Genomic DNA, 20,391 nt, shown 5'->3' on the forward strand with positions numbered 1-20,391 from the left:
CAAAATGGTTAAGATACCATTAAATACCATTTATATACCATTTTTTAAATCTATGTGTATAATCTAATACATGCTGTGTCAATATTAACTGTCAAAGACTCTATCCAAAAATCTGTTGCTATTCAGTAAATACATTTCCTATGCTTAGCTTTATTTATCTGAATTTTACATGAGTGCAACATGCTTCTACTAAAACTCATCACCTTATTCAGGAATGAAAACCACTGGTTTTGCACAGCACTTTAGAAATCTAAAGAAATCACACCACTCCCTTAAATGCATAAAAGCAAAATATCGAGCAATATAAGCAGTTGTACTAAACACGTTCCAGATACCAACTTTATAAAAATATTTTACTTCTACCTAATCCATAATGTATATTAACTTGCATTAAGCACACTCATCTAGTCTCCTGTAATACTTCTTTTCTAGAGTTAGTGCTGCTGAAATACTGTGGCTCAGATGATTAAATGTTTGGAATGCTGATTTATTTAAAAACTTAATTCAGTGATCTGTCACTGGACAGGTTCCACAGTCAGTGATACTGCCAAAGTAAGCAAATTTCTTCCACAGATTTTAAAAACGTTGGCGGCACAGTGTCCCAACACAGTCTCAGAGTTCTTCAGGTAAGTTTGATATTGAAGCCAACAAGACCACAAAATGAGAACAAGCTTGTTTTCAAGAGAGCTTCTGGTAACAGAGACACAAGCCCATTATGGGAAAAGTAGAGGACTTTCTCCACACCTCTGAGCAAGCCTAAGGAAGAGCAAATGCTCCTAATGCTGCTCCAAACCCATTTCCCTCACAGGTAAAACAACAGGGCTTAGTACTTACTAGAATACTGTAAGTCATCTAGCCACCCAGTGACAAGAGTCATTGCACAGGGGAGAAGATAAAGATGCTACTACAAATACAATTAGGAAAGCGGAGACTTGTTCCTTCAAGGGCAAGACTGTTCTTTTAATCTGCGTGGCACATCCCAAATTTTAGAGAAGACATACGAAGAGATACGGGGCTGAGTGGACAGGATAGACTAGTTCTGAGGTCTGATGTCCAGCACAGCCACAGGAACCCATGCATGTTTTTCAGGCAGGCTCCTTCTAACCATTGCTTATTAAACAAACCCTCGTAGTCAGGACCTTGTAAAACCACACAAACTGAGAAATTCTGCAGTAAAAGCTTTTTTACTTCTTGGTGGCAAACACTGCTGGTAGATACTCGATACCGCGCAATATGGTCCAGGAAATGGCACAAAAAGGTTGTTTTAGCTGATACAGTATTTTGGTTTCAAAAACACATACAGGGAGATCTATAACTTCAAGTGTTTTCTTAAGCTGTGAATTGCTACGTATGTAAAATCCCATCCTTAGGACAGCGTGGAACACAGCTGAAGTAACTTCAGCAATAGGGACAGGGTGATCAACTGTAATTTACTGAACAGTTAATATAACTTGTTCAGGACAACATCTGATTTTACAAGCCAGCATTTAAAAATTTTTCAGGGAATATAATCTCCGCTCATATAGAAACTCCTCTTTCTTGCTAAAGGAACAAGCGACACCTTACTGTCTGTGCCTCATTTAGCCATACAGCTGTACCGAACCTAACCAATAGTCTTGCAGAATATATGCAAAGCTGATTCATTAACTGCAATTTTTAAACTCTAATACAAATGGATTTTGCAAACTGATTTGGATTAACCAAGTCTGGCTGTGCTTCCATCTGGAAGTTATATTTTATAACGCTAGCCACATCTTGAAAAACAGATTCAGATGTTTGGAACAAATTCAGAACAGTTGTAAGAAATTCTAGGTACAAATGGAAAAAAAAAAATTAAAAAAGAGCTTTAATGTCTTATTCCTCTCGGTTTTCTTTCAAGGAGGCACTTAGAATCATGGTGCTTAAGGAGCTGAGGGGTAAGGAAAGAATCTGTGTTATTATCCATGACGTATTTACTCATGTGTAACGGCAGTTTTTTCTTTCTCCTACTACTCTGTAACATTTTAAGCCTATCCTGATAAAGGAACTCGATGCTGAGTGAAAACAGTTAAGAAACGGAGCTGAAGCATCTGCTCTATCCACAAAGATTTTCTGCTAGGAAAACTTTACATGAAACAGCAAAATGAATATAATCCCTACAGTGAGGATAGATCAATATCCATAGAAAAATGCCTTTTTAACAGCAGAGCTTATAGCCCACGGGCTGTGTCAGTATAAAATAGTGTCTGTAAGGGTTGTACAACTTGTAACAACACTAAGTACATAACTTGTTTACTTAAAGAAATGCATTTGATGACGTTTTTATTCTAAGCTTTCATCTCTGGATTTGGTCAAACTTACGTTAATGAAGAAGCAATTTAATTTCTTAATACACAAACCACACATGAGGACGATGAGCATTAGAAAAGCATTAATTTTTGAAAGCAAACACATTCAGAAGTTTTTAAGCCATGAAAAGAAAAAACAACCGTCTGCCTTTCCAGCTTGTTTAAAATAACTGTGAGCCATAAAGAAAGCCAAGGAAAATGTGCCCAAATGCGCCCACCATATTTTCTCAAAAACAGGGTGTTGTAAATGGTAGGAGGCAAATGACAAAACAAATTTCCTCTTCCCCCCTGCCATTTAGCACAGATGCTCTAGAAATCCCACAAACATCCCGTTTTTCTCTCATCGCATACAGAAGCTTCCAGACTTACCTAGCCTTTTTGCTGGTCTTGGGTTTTGGCGTGGTAGTTTTTGCTTTCTTTTCCTTTGGCTCTTTGGGGGTCTTAGGGACTTTGGGGGTCTTGGGTTCCTTCTTTTCCTTGGGTTCTTTAGGATCCTTCGGTTCTTTTTTTGCCTTAGGCTTTTTCTTTTTCTTTTTATCATCTTGGGAGCAATCCACTGAGTTTCTGCTTATATTCTGACTGTCAAGTCCTCCAGGAAAGTCTTCCTTACCAAAACCTTTACTGAGACCTTCTGCAGCAATGTGATTGTTTTTCTTTTTCTTTTTCTTTTGCTGTGGCTGCGGCTCAATTGATGGCAGATAATCGTCGCTTTTCACAAGCTGGGTATTCGGTCCACTAACCTGAGTCATATCCGGCACTGGTTTCTCTAAAAAGGGTTCCGATGGAGAATGCTGAGAGAGACAAACAGGAATAAAATTGTAGATTTCCAACTTTGATTTCTAAAACTTTGCTCTTTTGAAGCAAGAGGTAACAGAGGCAGAAAATACTAAGCAAAGATTAACCTAGTGGCATATCCTAAAAGTTGTACACTGAAACAGTAAAACCAAAGCTGTGTGCAGTAAAAGTACCAGCAAAATGACCAGTTGTTCTTTACACAGCAAGTATTATTCTAAAGCTCATATATAAAGTGGGAGTAGAGAAAATATTTACAGTCTTCAACATTCTGATACAAAAGGAAATCAATTGTTATTTCAGATATTTCAAAACAGTTGTTAATAGAATGAAAAACTTGTTACAAATTATTCAGTTGCACTGGAATTTTGTCCTCTGGGAGAAAAATTGTTGAAGTTTGTTTCTAGACATGCAAAGAAACATGAAGTATGCTCACAGGCTGCATTTATAAAAAAATTAATGAAGGCAATTTACATTGGTTCAGCTGTGACAGGAGGTATTATGAACAGCATGTGAAGGATTAAACTACTTTAAAATGTAGTGTAATGTTACAGTTTATGTCAAAGAACCACAGCTCCCTACTTGTAATTGAAACGGATTTGTTCCTGCTCGAGATTGGACAGAGAACTTCGTCAAGTGTTTGTGAAACTGAAAAAAACATCCTATTTCAAAGTCTGTATAGTCTATCAGGTTCACACCAGGTTTACAAAGTACATCAAAACCTATGTATAATTGCACAAACATCAAGTGCCTCAACTAACCACAGTGGATATTTTCCTCTTAATGGTCTGTTCTACAAAAAAAATCCCTGAGTTTGCAATGAGAACGTGTCTGAGCTCTGTCACAACTTTGCATCATGTATCAAAGCTCTAAGGGGTTTCTCTCACTGCCTGCCGATGGCTGTAAATGCAGGACAACAGTGCTTTTCAAGAATAAGAGTAACAGGATGACACCGTACTGATGCCTTCCTTGCAACTGCATATATGGTCACACCATTTTCCCACCCTCTTTCTCTCTCTGTTTACTTCTCCTTTTCTCTTCCCTGAAAGTTAAGTCAGGATGATTCCAGGTGGAATTGGCCATGGTCAGAAATACTAGCCATCTGAGATGTTTGATCCATTGACGTGGAGAAAAGAAAGGTTTACAGCAAATCACAATTTTATTTCTAGAAATAGCGGCATTTGTGTAACCGTGTAAGGTTATTCGCGCCACCTTTTCTCTGCTTTTTATTCAAACTGCACTTACTGAGGAGTGGCAAGCGTGCAAACGAGTGACTACAAACCCTGAATCTAAGGAGAACTGATGGGCATACACAGACATGTACTTCAGCCACTTGGATCTAAAAACCGAATGCACTTAAGATTTAGGAAATAAAATTCTTAATATCATTGCATGAGAAAGTGAATGCAAATATATTAATATAGTTTCTGAATGCAATTAAACTGAACCACTGCGGTCCCAATGATTTTCAGCATTTCTTCACAGAAGCAAGAACTGCTCTGCCTGGAACACCCTCACATGCTCAGAAGCTAAGCAAGCAGCAGCAGGAGCAAGGCTGTTGAGAAGCAAAGACAACTCTTGATTGCTGTTTGGGAAAGGTTTGAACAGTACAAGTGCCAGTAAGTTCTGCAGTCCAAATATGCATTACATAAAATTGAGACATTTTATTTTTTTTTTAAATCAGTTTTGAACTTGGTTGACTGAATTGAATGTCTCCTCAGAAGTGTTCTCTGACAAAGAATAAAGCTGTCCCCTCTGTACCTCAGACCACTATGTATATGCTGTCCCACATTTATTTTTAGGTAGGAAAAGAGGAATATTACACAGATCACCTGTAAGTACTTCTTATCCATAGGTTTTCAGAGCAGTACTTTTAACCTACATTTTCCCAAGGTAGTCAATATATTTCTCTATTATCTGTCACTTCATATCTCATGCATCCTATGTTTCTCAGAGATCTCGAGTGCAAGTTTCATCAATGCCTTCACCAAACTCTCCACTGCAATACTGTGTCTAATATAAGAAATCTAAGTTTTTCTTTCCATTATCTGTAAAATTTGTATTGAGCAATGACACTGTGTTTGGCACTACAGTGTTTGTTTGACATTATTAAGAGAGAATTTTACAACCACCTAAAAGCTTAAACATAAGGCACAACTTTCTAGAACAAATCAGAATTGTTGGCTTATTTTTCTTCCTCTTAAGCATGTGAATCAGCCAAGCCAAAAAACCCCCACAAGAAATCCAATAATGCCATGTAAATTTACTTCTATAAAGTTTTCAAGATTGCATCTTCATTAGTGATATGACCGTGCCACTGAAATCAGTATGAAGTTTTATACATGCTTGAATATTCTCTTTACCTTTTCAATCTAATTAAAAAGGTAAATAATCCCTAATACTTGTGGGTTATTTTTCTGGTTTACTTGTTTTAGAAATCTAAACAACAACTTGCAGCAGAGTCACAAGCAAATCTGAATGTAAGGCAGACAGCTTTCCAAGTCTCTGCAACAGCAATGTGAACCCTTCATGATTTGACATTTGTAGTTTTAATATAAGGTCTGCCAGAAGCTAAAGCACTAATGGCAGCGGTTGTTGCCACACTGTACTGCTCAGTAACTCACTTTAGAAGATGTCATCCTATGAAAACCCAGGTTCTTACTACCTCAAAAAGCTTATCCACCAGAGTCACTCTCTAAAAGAACTTAGACTATGCATTAGACACAAGTGTTATTCATGAAACAAATACTAAAAACACCCCCACCTTACTGCCTTTTATTCAAATCATGTGCATTACCCAGCATATAAATTTAAATATTGTGGCATTTTGTTTCACATCATTCACGATGCCCTAAACATTAAGCTACAAAAAGCCAACTCTGCCTGGCTTTGGTTATATTTCCTATTGTTTGAAAAACGTATTACTTCTGTCACCTGCCGCTCCCTTTGCTGTTCGCCAGGTTTCGTAATTCACTTATATGTGATACTTTAAGCCGAGCGCTCCTTTGAAAGAAGTGGGTATGATTAACCTTATTTTTCTAGGAAGTCTGTGCCCATACTTTTGCAATATGCTAAAATGGTTTATCCTTAACTGACAAGCCCACATTGCTCCCTAGTGTGAAGCTGTGTAGGAGCAGCACAAATCTAGCAAGGAGTTTGGAAGCAGCTTGGAAGATGCATTTTCTTCCCAAGTCAGTGGTCTGGTCTTTCCTAACACGGGAGAAAAGGAAGATGAACAGGCTTTCACTAGTAAATATTAGATTAAGCCTACCAAAGGGAATTATTTCAAATAGTTCTACTTCTTTAAATCTACAAAGGATTAACTCTAGTTACGGGGTCACAATTTCTAATGAAAGAACCCCATTTTCCATGTACAAAATTTTAAAAAGATATACAAGTTTTTACCAAAGGACTCAAAAATTTATCTGTGTACTTCACAGAAATCAGTTCTGCTGCTTTTACCGATAATAAAGCCATAATTCAGAACATTGGTATAAAACTTAATCTTTCACAGGCAAGAAACCAGTGAAGATTAAACACAAATAGGTATTAATCTTACTTGATATTGCAGTAGAATTATTTTTAGTATTACTTGAAATAAGGTGAAAAAGGTGCTCAAAAATATTGGTGTGTTTACTAGACCCACATCTCTTTAAATCTTTTAGAGAAAAGCTGTTTTTGTAAACATTTAACAAAGAACAGATGGCCTGTTTTAATCATGCGAAAAAACCTGGAGCTCGCATTAATACTCCTACCACTGACTACTGGGGGTAGTCACCTCCCTAACCAGCAGCATGGTACAGCCTTCAGTAATACCATTTAATTTTACAATGCACATTTTCCCAGCAATTCCCACTGCTTGACAGTTAATCAATGCTATTAACATGCAATATCACAATGCAGGACACTCCTAAAGATCACAGCTTCTTAGAGCAAAACAGGGATTATTTGGGAGCTCTGAGGAGTTAAAATCATTTGCAGCTCAACAGGTTACCCAGGATGGTAATATGCTTTTGCATTATCTGCAAAAGCCACTAGTATCCACACAAATAATAAATGAAAACACTATCTGAGAAATTGTTTCTGCAGTGCAGAAATCTCACTTTTCCAGAACTCAAACTTATTTGAAAAATTCAAAACGAAGCTGTCTACGCTTTACAGCTGCTTAAAGAGCTCATTCTCTGCAGCCTCGAAGCACAGTCTGAGGTCTCAAACCCGGCCTCTCACACGAAGTAGCAAGATGGACAGGATGCAGGATTAATCCAGTGAAGGTTCAAGGCAGGGAGGGAGGTTAAGGAGGAGAATCTGTTGCTTGAACAAGGATTGAACCACTATCAACTGTACTTAAGCGCTGAAAGTAGCTGAGTGTCACTTCCCTGGCAGAGCAGCAACTTGAGCCAATATTGAGCTTTAAGAAGTATGAAGCAAGAGGAGCAATGTATGCAACATGACTCAGCTAACGAACATCATGAAATGTAAACATCGGCATCAAAAAGAAAAAAACAAAGAAAGAAAAGCTAATTTTTAACAAGGCTACTTTAATTTATATCATGGGCATTTCCAGACTCTCTTCCATATTTTAAAGAAAGATGTACTGTAACCACGCTTTATTTAAATTTTCTTGAACTTTGCTTTATTAACTAAGTTGTGTAACAGCAGAACAAGTGCTCAGTCAGTGCTCACTGGCTCCAAGACACAAATCTCACCGATGACATCTACACAATGGATAATTTCATATTAAGTAAATCATTACTGCATGTTCTCATTTGTGGCAACTGCAGCCCTGGTAAATTACCAACCTTCAACTAAAAAACGTTAAACTAGCAACCTGTGACCAAAGAAACTTATTTTAAAACAGAAGACAGACTACAGCATCACTTCTGGAAGCAGCTCTACCTACTCTCACAGAAATCACTTGTTTTGAATTTCTATCCTTCCCGATAGCTCAGTCCCCAAGGCATCAAAAGCCATCACATGTAGAAATTACTCCTCAATTCTTCCTTTCAAAGTTTAATTAAAGGATTCATCATCCCTCTGGATTATTTAGAACAAACTACTCATCTTGATTATCCTCCAAACAAATCAGTTGGAAAGTTTCTGTATCATGTCGCTATAAATTGCTTTGTCCCTGCAATTCTCAACTTGTCAGCACTTTCCGTGTTCAGCTTGTCTTGGCGCTCCCTCGATCTGAAGCGTGTTTCTTCTTTTCTAGACCAATGTAAATATTCTTCCAACATTGTCCATCTGCAAAGCTCAGAGTAAGAATTTCAGAGTAAATGGGAATCAACACCACCTTAGAAATCACAATCAAATACCAGTACCTACATTCAAGAACAGTACAGCTGTACAGTATTTTTTCCTACAGTAGCTCAAGTCCAAAAACATCCTCAAGACTACACTCACAACCACAACTCCTTCTGAAATCTCTTTTACCAATCAGTTTCTTCTACTTTATTGTGAAACTACTACTGTGTACTGAAGATGTATATGTGTCTTTTTTACTTTACTATATGAAAGCATTTGGTACTACCTTAAATATTTTGAGCAATACGGTGCTGTCTAGAAAGAACTGGTATCTCAGTACTTCAGAAGCCCCTCTAAGAAAATCTGCAGTTCCAATGTGACATCTTGCACTTACAAACCAACAAGTGTTGTCAGTGATCACCACTGCATTAAAGGGAAAGGCATCACACCAGATGAGAATGAAGAGGTCTATTTTGCAAATAGACTCCACAGAGATCTTGTAGTTTACTAAATCTCTTGCCATATTTCTACAAAACACGGATGAAAACTTAGGAAAACAAAAGTTTTATTAATACCTTCTTAGCAATACATAACCTGGCAATTAAAAACCACTTTGCATGAAAAAAGCTCATGTTTTAGTGAAGTGTTGCTGCACTACCGTTTTATTTAAACAAGTCTTTAGAATAGGATAGACTAAAATAGAATATTCTAAGACTATCCTAAGTCTTCTTGTTCTATTACTGCTAATTAAAAAGCATGTGCAACTATTATAAAATTAAAACTTGCTGATCTAAAGTTTGCAGAAAAACTGAATCAAAACAACTAGAATTTTTACGCCAGAAGCATCCTAACAGTGGAGTGGAAGTGATTAAAACCACTCTTAATACCCTCCGCCACCACTGCAAAGGTGCACTCATTGCTGATTTGGTGGAGCTGAAAATATCACCCATTTACTGTGTACTGAAGAATAAAACCATGTTGTACAAAATACAGAGTTCCTTAATTGAGTCTCAGCACAGCTACAATATTAGATTTATTTATGTTCTGGTTATGTACTCTGTGGAGTAACATAGATTGCAAAATATGAATGGTACTAATGTGACCATCCAAAAAAGCAAACATCCCATTATATTTTACAGTAATCATATCTAGCAATACTGTTCTGTGCTCACATAAAGCGAGAGCCTATGGAATATCAGCCAGTGCAGTGAGCGCTGATGGTTTGTTCACAGCTCAAAACCAACTAACTTGTCCCATAAGAGAGCTCTTAGGTTCCTGTCCACCAATTAGAATCCACATCAGTGTTGATCAATCTGAGAAAACTGCCACTCCTACGATAATGGAGCGTGTACGCTCCAAACTAGCTTGTTGTATATAGCTGCTGATGTGATGGTCTACAAGACAAACATTTTAACAGTTTTTTTTTGCTACAGGTTACTTTGTATTATATACTGGCTCAGACTTCAGCGTAAGATTGCTCCTAACGCAAGCAGGAGAGATCCTCATTATCGCACAACAGCAGCCAAACTCTCCACTCTCCTTTATCACCACGTAGACTGGTCAAGGACTCACAATTCTGACAACTTTTTACTAGCTCTAGCTGCAGAGGCACACAGAAAGTGGGGGGAAATTGAATACGAAATTCTACTTGCAAAAGCCATACTGCTCACGTTTACAGCTCATCTGCCTCAAGCCTGCCTTCCCTGCACTGCTACCATGGTCAAAAGAAACCTCACTTCCGTGTATGCTCCATTATCAAACAGTAGACATGCCAGAAACATGGCAACATGAGTTTTATCACAGAAGTTCTGCGGAGTTTACGCTATATAGTCTATCCCACGGGTGGGAAAATGACAAGCAGACCAGCAAGAGTCCTGTAAAATGGCCCATAAGCATTTTTTCTTAACACCTTACTTCTGCCAAGTAGGACCCATATTTAAAAATGCAGGCAGTTTTCTTTGCAAACTTACACCCAAGCACAGCTATCAAGCAAGACTCCTAATGCTTCCTCAAGAATTTCTTGGATTAGAGAACATCCAGGAGGTTTACCACCAGTCTTGTCCAACCCCTCTAAAACAAGGCGGTGGCTGCACATCTCCAGGCAACAAGAAAGTCACAGAGTAAAGTAAGAACACGTCAGGATGAAACAGTTTCCAGAAGACTCAGTACAGTCCTTCAGCTTCTTCAAGAAAGGGGGAATAGTGGAGTAAACACCTACACATACTCAACTGAAACAGTAATACTGAAACTGCTATTATTAAGTACATATGCATTATAAAGACTAAGATAATATTTTAGCATATACACAGGTTGAGTTGTTGCTCTTGGGCTTGCTTCCACATTCTCCACCGCCTTTCAGCTCTACTATGAGAGTGAAGCAGTTCCTTCAAAATGGCAAAATGTGGCCATCTCCCCTCTCTTGGGCAAGCTTCACAGCCACGCTTTGAAATCCAGGGTCCTGTGGGAAGGGAAGCGTACTGCCCTCCACTCACAGCCTCTGCCAACAGAATTCCCGCTATTCAGTTACTTAACATCAAATATGTAAAGATCCATTGTCTCTGAAGTGTAACTCATTTCCACAGGACTGCCATCACCACAGGTCATGACACTCTAGTATCAACTATGATTTCCACTTGCCAAGCTGTCCCCTACCCAGAAAAAGAAAAGCCGACGACACAGTCCTGACTGACTGGGTGCATTAAGCACTTGCAGCCTACCCATAGTAATTAAAGCAATAAAATGACCCCTAAAATTTTGTTTTTCTACAGAATACTTAAAGTCACCCAGAGAACCATTATAAGAGGGTCCTTAATTAGCTCCCATCTACTTCCACCGACATATTTCCCTACCGTAACCAAACCTAAATCCCGGTGATATTGAGGAAACAGCATCAGGTTTATGACTAAAGAGAAAAATCAAAGACCAGCATTCGTGCTGCAAATGCTGCTTCTTCTGACCACAGACAACTGAAAAAGTTCAGTCTGTGCTTTCACTGCTGCAAGCATCACTAACAGCAAATGCACTAAATACCACAACAGCAAAAGCGTTTCAATACTGGTACTTTCTTCTAGCCCCCTCAAAAAGTTAATAGGAAAACTTATTTAACAGGCTGTATATGTAAAAAACTAAGGTTAAAGGTAAAAAGGCATGTCTCTTACATGTTTACAGAAGACATACATACTATTAAAAGCTGTAAAATGTAACATGTAGATGTAAATTCAAAAGCGATAGCTCTTTTTTGATTTGCAAAACCCATAGTAAAAGTATGCTTTCTCTGAAGTCGGATACACTACAACTTATCTTCTTGTGCTTTACATCAAATAAAGTGCACTTCAGCCTAAAGGAAAGGAGAACAACAATAGAGAGAAAAGCAGCATGTTCTTCTGGGTTTGTTTTTTTTTCTTTTACTAGATGAAGTCAAGGACTAGCAGACCAGGAAATTTCTGTTTCTCCTGCCTGCTCTGCACCCCTAAGGATCAAGCAAATACAAGCTTCAGAAACACCCCGTTTGATGGACATCCTATGAGCTCTAGTCCATTGCTTTTAAGGACACCATGAAAGAATTTTCAGCAACGAATGAAAAGAACTAAACTGCAACAAGGACCATAAGGAAGTACACCCAGAGCAGAGATAAGCAGACAGGAGCAGCATGGATTGAAGTGCACACTGTCCCAATTTATTGACTTGTCATCACTGTGAGCGCGTGTATTTTTTTACATCATGCCTGTACCAAAAAGTCCTCAAACTCAGCTCTATACACGTTACATCCATGACTACGTGTCATGCTTACACGCATGCAGCATCATGCCTTTTCTTCTAGGCTTGACTGTCTTCCAGTTTTTCCCTCAGCAGCCTCTGGAAGCCTTACCATGACACTAATCACAGCCAGTTCTTTCAGCTTTCTCATGGTAAGCCATGCTCCGTTTTGCCATGTACACCTGCACTGGGGCAGCCTCTCACCCCCCTTCAGAGGGCTCTCTAACGCAAGGGTCTTCCAACGGGTCTGGCCCACCTCTGGGGAAAGCTGGCTCGTGGGAGACTGGCTGGGGATCTCAGCTGCCCACAAAGCCCTCCCTTGTGGAAATGAATGCAGGCAGCAACTGAAGGGCTTGACTTCATTCATCCATAAAACAGTAAGATACAGCAACCACCAGTCAAAGGCTTTCAAATATGTATTTTCAAGCAACTACAGTTATTAGCATGTGGTGTTTTTCCCAACATGTTAGGAAGACTTTAGGTGAGGTATAACTTTGCTATGATTTACCTAACCCCTTCTTCATAGACCTAGGAAAACAAAAGCCAAGCATTTTTCTTTTAAAAGCTCCCCCACATCAGATTCTAGACTCTCTAAACATTTTGAAGACGCCTGCACCTACCAAATTGTGTCAATCAAGCGTTTAATAAAAAACATGCATCAGATTACGAGGCTGGTGAAAACAGGACGCAATTCATAGAGAGCTGTTACTAAGAACTCTTATCCCTTCTCCAATTTGCAAACTCTCATTAAAAAGAGCAAGTTTTCCCCAAAGGTGTAAATATATATCATGTTCTAATAGCTCAAGAGAAGGGCAACGGTCTTAGATGTTTAATTTTCAACAGATGAAACAAAGGACTTGAATCCCTTAAGTCCCATGATATTTCCACAATGCCTTGCTTAAGTATTTTTATTAAATAGAACATTCTGAATTCTTCCACAGTTCGCAGCAAGATTTTTCACAATTTCACCAGGATATTTTGCAGATAGAGCACACGAGCTGAAAAAAATGAAGTTTAAAGTATTAGGAGAAACACTACCAGCACAGATATTACACTTGGGTTTCAGTTTGGAGCTGATGGGTTTGTTTTGTTTTTTAAACTACAACTTGTACTCAACGCTCTTCTGCTATAAATTTTAAAAACAGACAGAATTCTCCGATCCTATGGACTTCCAATACTGTAAAACATAAAAGGCGACACCTAGGCTATGAAAATCAAATCAGTTTAAACCAACTTAGTTTTATGGGATTTTGTCTTAAAGCTTCCTGACTTAACTCTGATTAAAAGGGCCTGATGTCAGAATTTCCCCGAAAAGGTCATATTTATAAATGTTTTCTGATACCATAAAATTATATCCACAGTAGCTCAGTCATTCTGTCTCTGAAGTTTAGGCCATCTCCAAGTGTTTCACTTACTGCTGTTGCAATCTCGCCATCCAGGTGACCACACTTAGTACTGAAAGATTCACAAATTAAAACTATTTAAAAGTTAACATTTGTTTTGACATTCTAAATGACACTTCCTTAGTCACAATGAAGTTCCACACGACATGAGAAAAAGAAACTCCAAAATCCCACTACCACTTTTCTTTCTGTTAGTGTCCCTAATAAACTGGAGTGACTTTTCTAACCCATTTTATCCAATATTAAACTGTTCTTGTTCAGCAGAAGTTAAAAAGCTTTCTTCAGACACTGACCAAATGAGTCACCTTGCAAGTGAAACGATAAACAAACATGGTTGTCTTGGAAAAAGAATATTTCAAGTATGCTGTAACCCTATGAAAAACTATTCTAAACATATTTTTCTTCCTAAAATAGAAGTCTCAATTATTAAGAATTTCAAATACTCAAAGCCAAATCAATAAACATTGTTAGTGTCACTTATGAAACAAGTTCAACTTCCTAGTACTTAACATTTTACAACAGTATCTCTAATACACAGGGTGGCTCCTCCCTAGTTACTTCCAGAATTGCTGCCTCATTCAGCATACTGAATGGATGAGTCTCCTAGATAAAATCTGGTCTGAATGACCAAGATATCCTGAAAAGACAACATGTTACCTTGAAAACTTCAGTACAGAAAAGGGAAAGACTACAAGAAGATGGTCTGTTATGACAGCAGTGAAGGTCAGGCAAAATAATTGCCCATCCTTCTTTCCACTAGCCTCGCCTCACTGTGTACTTTCCTGTTTTTTTCCAGAAGGGTGTGATTCCTTTGGGTGTTTTTTTTGCTCCCTTTTAAATTACATACTCATTTCTTTCTAACACAGATCTCCAACAAAGGACTTGCCACAGATCTTCAGAAGTGCCCAACCATGACTGCAAGACATCAAGACCCACTTGGATAACCACTGGCTTCAGCATTAGGGCAATCCAGCCCAGAGCAAGGTGCCCCAAGAAGCCTCAAATCCTATGCCTATCACTCTGGCCTCTGACAAATCCCTGTGCCTCTGTCCTGGTTTCCCCATAAGCATAATGGAGAATACACACTGCAGGAAAGTTTAGAAGATGAACAAACTACTACTAGTTTTCAAAGTTTTTCTGTGCAATGATTAAAATTACCATTAAAATCCCCCTCATTTAGCTATTCTTTACCAAGATATGAAGAGAGAGAGCATTCATAGGAAGAGTCAGTCTGTTTCACGAGATTCAGTGATATTCAAGATTGGGTTTACTGGGTAATACACAGTAAATAAATTATCAGGCCATACCAGCTACTTATATCACAGGTGATCTTCTGCAGGTAGAAGAAAGGGAACAGAGAAAACACAGCTGCGTGCAGGGATTACATCCTATTTCACAGGCACAAGGAACACCCAGCAGCAGTCCTACCCGGGACCATTCCTAACTGCCAGCTTTGTGTTTACAGAATGATGGCAAGCTGCAATCACTTGGAATATGTGTATCAAATTATGTAGTTTAACATTTTTCATAACTTCTTTTGTTGTTTCTTGATACTTACTTTCAACATACAAACAAGGCAGACTCTCCAGATGATAACAAACAATTACAGTTTTCTGGATGTCTTCATCACACCCCTCTTTCAGAGGCATCAATGCTTACAGCAATATAAAACTTAATTAATATGTGACACCTTAGAGCTTCTATGTGGGAAGACAACAAAACTAGAGTTAAAAGCTAGCTTTTTTCCCTCACATACATACGTATTTGAATATATATATATATGTATTCAAACATTTAACTTGCAGTGTTCTTTAAATTTCCTCTGCTGATGACTCCCTTCCCAAACGACAGCTTTCCATGCTCGCTTTCCAATATAAATTAATAGTAAATAAATAATAATAAAAAATAAACCCACAAAACATCACCAACCTGCAACAGAAAAAAAAATAATAACAAAATCAACTAAATCATGCAGGTTCTTCCCTGGTTACATAATCAAGAACTAACATTTTCCATCCTGTCATGTAGAAGATACTCAGTCCTCAGGTTAAGTTCAATGAACATAAAACACAATGTAAAGGCAGGTGTTTTCCTTCCCCCTCCTTCTCCTAAATAGAAAAGGAGAATAACTTGAAAATGTAACAACTTGTGTGATAGCTTTCATACATTTTGTTTTAGATAAAACTTCTAAACAGTTCACACACAATCACAGAATGTTATGGAAAAGTAAGTCATTCTAAAAAAGGCTCTCCAATTAACCAGCTTTTTAATAACCTATGGATGATCAACTCATGGAAATCAGAGGCCAAAAGGCACAATATATCTTCAGCAGTGATGTATTTTACACCAACGATACCTATTTTATGAGAGAAAAACTACTAATGATTTAATGGTGCCAATTAAAGAAGCCAAGAGTTTGCATGGCTCAATGGCTGAGTCACAGACCTTTTGCCTATAATAGGTTCCATTACAGCCCTGAGCTCAAGCTGCGGGAAGAGGATTGCCGATGAGTAAGGGGAACCAGTATTTTTAAATGTTATTGCAAAGGAAGGTGTCCTTTAAGCATTACACAGCTGTGACTGACTGAGCAGCTTGTGCTTACTCACAAGCCCAGTTTTAAACAAGACTCTCGGAAATCTGCGGACATCTCACAACTTCAAAACACTACCAAAGAAACTAAGCCCATCAGTGTAAAACCCTCACAAATTTAACCTGCATTTCATACACATTTCCAAACTTGAAATACTTCAGTACTTGTAATTTTGGTGTTATGTTATTACCCTTCATTTTTGGTATTCATTTATGTTTTTGTACCTCAAGGTAAGACAAAATTTGTACTTAACCACAGGATGTCTATGAACAGCTGGTGCGATGTACAGTGAGGAAAAGAAAATTAAAATGTTCAAGTGCCTGTCAAGATGGCTCCCAGTAAACCTAGGGAAGTATTTGTGCCATAGTACAGTATTGTACAAAATTCTGAACATCTACATTAACTAGACCTCAGACTAAGGATTATCTTGAACAACAAGTCTAAAGTAAATTTAACTTAGATTGCTATTTATGAAACACTAGCAGATCCTAAAACAGGAAATAAAAAGAATTAAGATGGATACAATTGGCACGAGAGCAAACTGGGTATAAAACCAGTGACTAATTTAGGATAGAAAGTCAGTGCCTGTTCCAACATTCAGAGTAATGTGAGTTGGATAAGGATTTCAAAAAAAGGAGTACTGAAAGTAAAATCCAAGTCCTCTTTATATTGAAGTTTGATAAGGTTATGAAAAGGAGTTCATAGGATGACACATGTGACAGCTGGAGGCTCAACTCCATGGCCCAGACAATCTTTACAAGTACTGTGCTTGTAATGACTGGTGACAGCGAAAATCAACAGGAAAAACTTGTTTAGATTAAAAAACAAATGTGTTTTAATGAATGTAATTTGGAATATGACAAACACTGAACATACTAGTTCAGAAGTAAGTCAAACGTGCTTAGAACAACCATTTATGTTTAATTTTCTAGGGGAAGGAAATCTCTGTGAAGCAGATCAGTAATGAGGCTGGCAAGACATGCTCCTGGTCACAGATGTTTTACCTTCAAACCTGAAAAAGGGGTTGGTTATCTAAAAAGCTTTTATAATTACACTGGCCAATACACTAATAAAGAAACTTTAAGCATTACTTCTTTTATAAGCGTTACCTCTTTATTGTGCTCACATCCTCAAATCATCACAGCTTTGAACATGACTACTCAGATACCCTAAGGAAAACCTCTGTGATTTCAAATGTTTGTATTCATAACATCTTTCTTTGACCAGAAATCGTCTTTCTTCATATCCAGATTGTCATATAAAATGCAACAGTGCTGTTTAAAACAGAAAAGGGTTACTTTTTAAATAATAGTCCCACAGTGTCCTTTAGCAATAGTTTTTCTATTCCTTGGTTTTGACAATTTTCCCAAAACAATGCAGAAGTCATTTTTATTTTTAGGTACTCTAGATGAGAGAGATTGGACAAAATTAGAAGTATGCAATTTATGAAATTACTAGTCATCAGTTGTTCATTGACACAGTTACATTATTTAAGTATTAGTGATATACATGTAAGGAGTGGATTAGGAGATGTAAGGAGACGCTGGTATCCAGTTGCCAGGTATGTCTTACCTTACGCAACAGGAATACTGCAACTAAAAAGCCTCCCGAGAGAATGTCTGCAGTTGCGTTCAAAAACTTGCTCCTCCTCAACACTGTCCTATACACAACATCGCTAATGCAGGAGATCCAAATCAGTGAAGATAAATGAAAGAAACAAAAGTAGACTGAATTCACGCCTCAAAAAGAAAATAATAAATTGTTTTCCGCACAAATTACCCCAGAGGTCCCAGACCAGAAGCCCCCGGCCTGCTTTGACAGCTCTCCAAACCAGTCAATTAACAACGGAAACCCATTCTCTCATCCCCACTCATTAAGGCAATGAGGTTGTTTACAAGAGTGCTTTGTTTTGGGGGTAAGTTCATACAACTCAGTGCAGAGACACTTAGAGGAGACAGAAAGGTGCAAGAGCTTTTATCTTGTACACATTCAAATTTAAGCAGTTAATCACTGAAATAGCTAGACAAGCTGAAGATCCAAGTACTTGCAGCCCAGGTTTTCTTCTATAAGATAAATTTTTCCACACACAGTTTTCTTTGCTTTACTTATGAATACAAGCATGTACTTCTTCAGCATCTACAACTCAGAGAATATGTTCTCAAGTTAAGGGAAAGAAACACCCATCAAGATTTCAATAATTCTGTGCTTATGTCTTGCAAAAAATAAATTGGTGGTTTTCTGGGACTGAAGTAAGGTAGGTGCATGGCTAGTCTTATGTTTTAGTCCTCACAGTTCTGCACAAGAAATTTTGATTATCCAATTAAATATAATTAGTGTTAAGTCCTTTAAAAGTAGAAAGTTACTTTATGAAGCTGCAGTGGTTATTTTGGATATGTTAAAAGACAAAGCTGAACAGAAGTCTACTCCCAAAGGCTTCTTGCTCTTTTGAGGACATACAAACACACAGAAGTCAAGCTGGCACTCAAGAGAGCATGCAGGGGCTGAAGAACAGGCAGTGTCAGCTTTTCTCAAGGGAGGGCTCCCCGAGGAGCAGGAGCTTGTGCGGGGGCGGAAAAGGGAGGAGGTTTGTGGCCGCCTGCATAACCCCAGCCCCGCGTTACTCGGCTGCACATTTCCACCCTGTGAAATGGAAACAGTGATCATCAGGTTTGACTGCCCCGCCAGCGTATTCCCACTGACTCAAATTACTCAAAGGTTCTCTGATGGAAGAAGTTAACAGACATGGAGGGTACTTATCACAGGCTAAAGCCATCTTTTTCTAGCTGGCTTACTAATACTAACGTGTCAAAAAGCTCGAGTGACTGTGGTTTCACGCTGTCACTTTCCACTACAAGATTTGCAGCTCCACAGAAAGGCTCAGTTATGCCCAATTCCCTTCAAATCCAAAGGCAACTATAACATTTACAGTATACACTCTCTTCAGTTTTCCCGTGTCCTTTACAAAAAAAGTTGGCACTGTGCAATCCTTTACTTCCAGGTGAGATGAGGCTACACTCCTTTGATCTGCCCACACAGAACCCACCTTTGGGACTTCCCCGTGAAGAGATCATAGAACAGTTTTGGCTGGAAGGGACCTTTTAAAGGTCATCTAGTCCAACCACCCGCACAATGAGCAGGGTCATCTTCAACTGGATCAGGTCGCTCAGAGCCTGTCCAACCTGACCTTGAATGTTTCAAGGGATGAGGCTTCTACCACCTCTCTGGGCAACCTGTGCCAGTGTTTCACCACCCTCATTGTAAAAAGTTTCTTCCTTACATCCACTCTAAATCTACCCACTCTCTTAGTTTAATGCTGTTACCCCTTGTCCTGTCGCAACAGGCCTTGCTAAATAAGTCTGCCCCCATCCTTCTTATAAACCCCCTTTCAATACTTAAAGGCCACTATAAAGTCTCCCCAGAGCTGCCTCTTCTCCAGGCTGAACAACCACAATAGTCTTGGCCTTTCTTCCCAGGAAAGAACAGTTCCCTGCCTTTCCTGTACCAAGGACTACAGGAGCTGGATGCAGTACTGCAGCTGGAGTGGAGCAGACAGGCAGAATCACCTCGCTTGACCTTCTGGCCATTCTGGCTTTGATGAAGCCCAGAAAGCCACTGGCAATTGCTTTCTGGGCTGCGAATGCCCATTGCCGGCTCATGTCCAGCTTTTTGTCCACCAGTACCCTCAAGTCCTTCTCCACGGGGCTGCTCTCAATCCATTTATCCTCAGCCTGTATTAATACCACAGGCTGCTCCAACCCAGGTGCAGGACCTTGTACTTGGCCTTGTTGAATCTCAGGAGGCTCTCCTGGGCCCACTTCTTGAGTCTGTCCAGGTCCCTCTGGGTGGCATCCCACCCATCAGGCACGTCAGCCACACCACTCAGCCTGGTATCATCTGCAAACATGCTGAGGGTGCACTCAATTCCACTGTCCATGTTGTTGATGAACAGCACTGGTCCCAATACACTTTCCTGGAACAGGGGCCCCAATACTTTGCTTTAGACCAAGATAAAACTGCTGTCATTTCAAACATCAGCCTGATCAGATCTCACCTGAAATGAGATTTATGTTACAGCACAGAACTTTGTTCCGACAATTTTTTCCCCATTTTTGGGGGTTTTAACCTGTAAGCTTCTAGTAGTGGAGATGTAACTCTCTTTTAAAAACTTCCCATATGCATAACATTGCTTAGTATATAAACCTGCTCTCCTGTATCACCTTTTGCACGTCACCTAAATAAAAGCAGTCTGCAGTAGACTTCAGAGGTATACAGACCACAG

The 20,391-nt window shown here is 38.9% G+C and overlaps 1 protein-coding gene across 1 annotated transcript in view; it reads right to left on the minus strand.

Annotated features, from left to right (window-relative positions):
* Positions 1–2,696: 2,696 nt before the first annotated feature.
* LOC104273619 (chromodomain-helicase-DNA-binding protein 7-like) overlaps positions 2,697–20,391 on the minus strand; it is a gene marked incomplete at its 3' end in the record, with an annotated part of 34,851 nt that continues 17,156 nt past the window's right edge. Inside the window, exon 3 of the mRNA XM_009869010.1 lies at positions 2,697–3,118. Coding sequence (XP_009867312.1) covers positions 2,697–3,118 — 422 coding nt within the window. The remainder of the gene's footprint in view (positions 3,119–20,391) is intronic.

This window comes from Apaloderma vittatum, unplaced genomic scaffold (assembly GCF_000703405.1).
Source record: "Apaloderma vittatum isolate BGI_N311 unplaced genomic scaffold, ASM70340v1 scaffold3020, whole genome shotgun sequence".
Classification (NCBI taxonomy): domain Eukaryota; kingdom Metazoa; phylum Chordata; class Aves; order Trogoniformes; family Trogonidae; genus Apaloderma; species Apaloderma vittatum.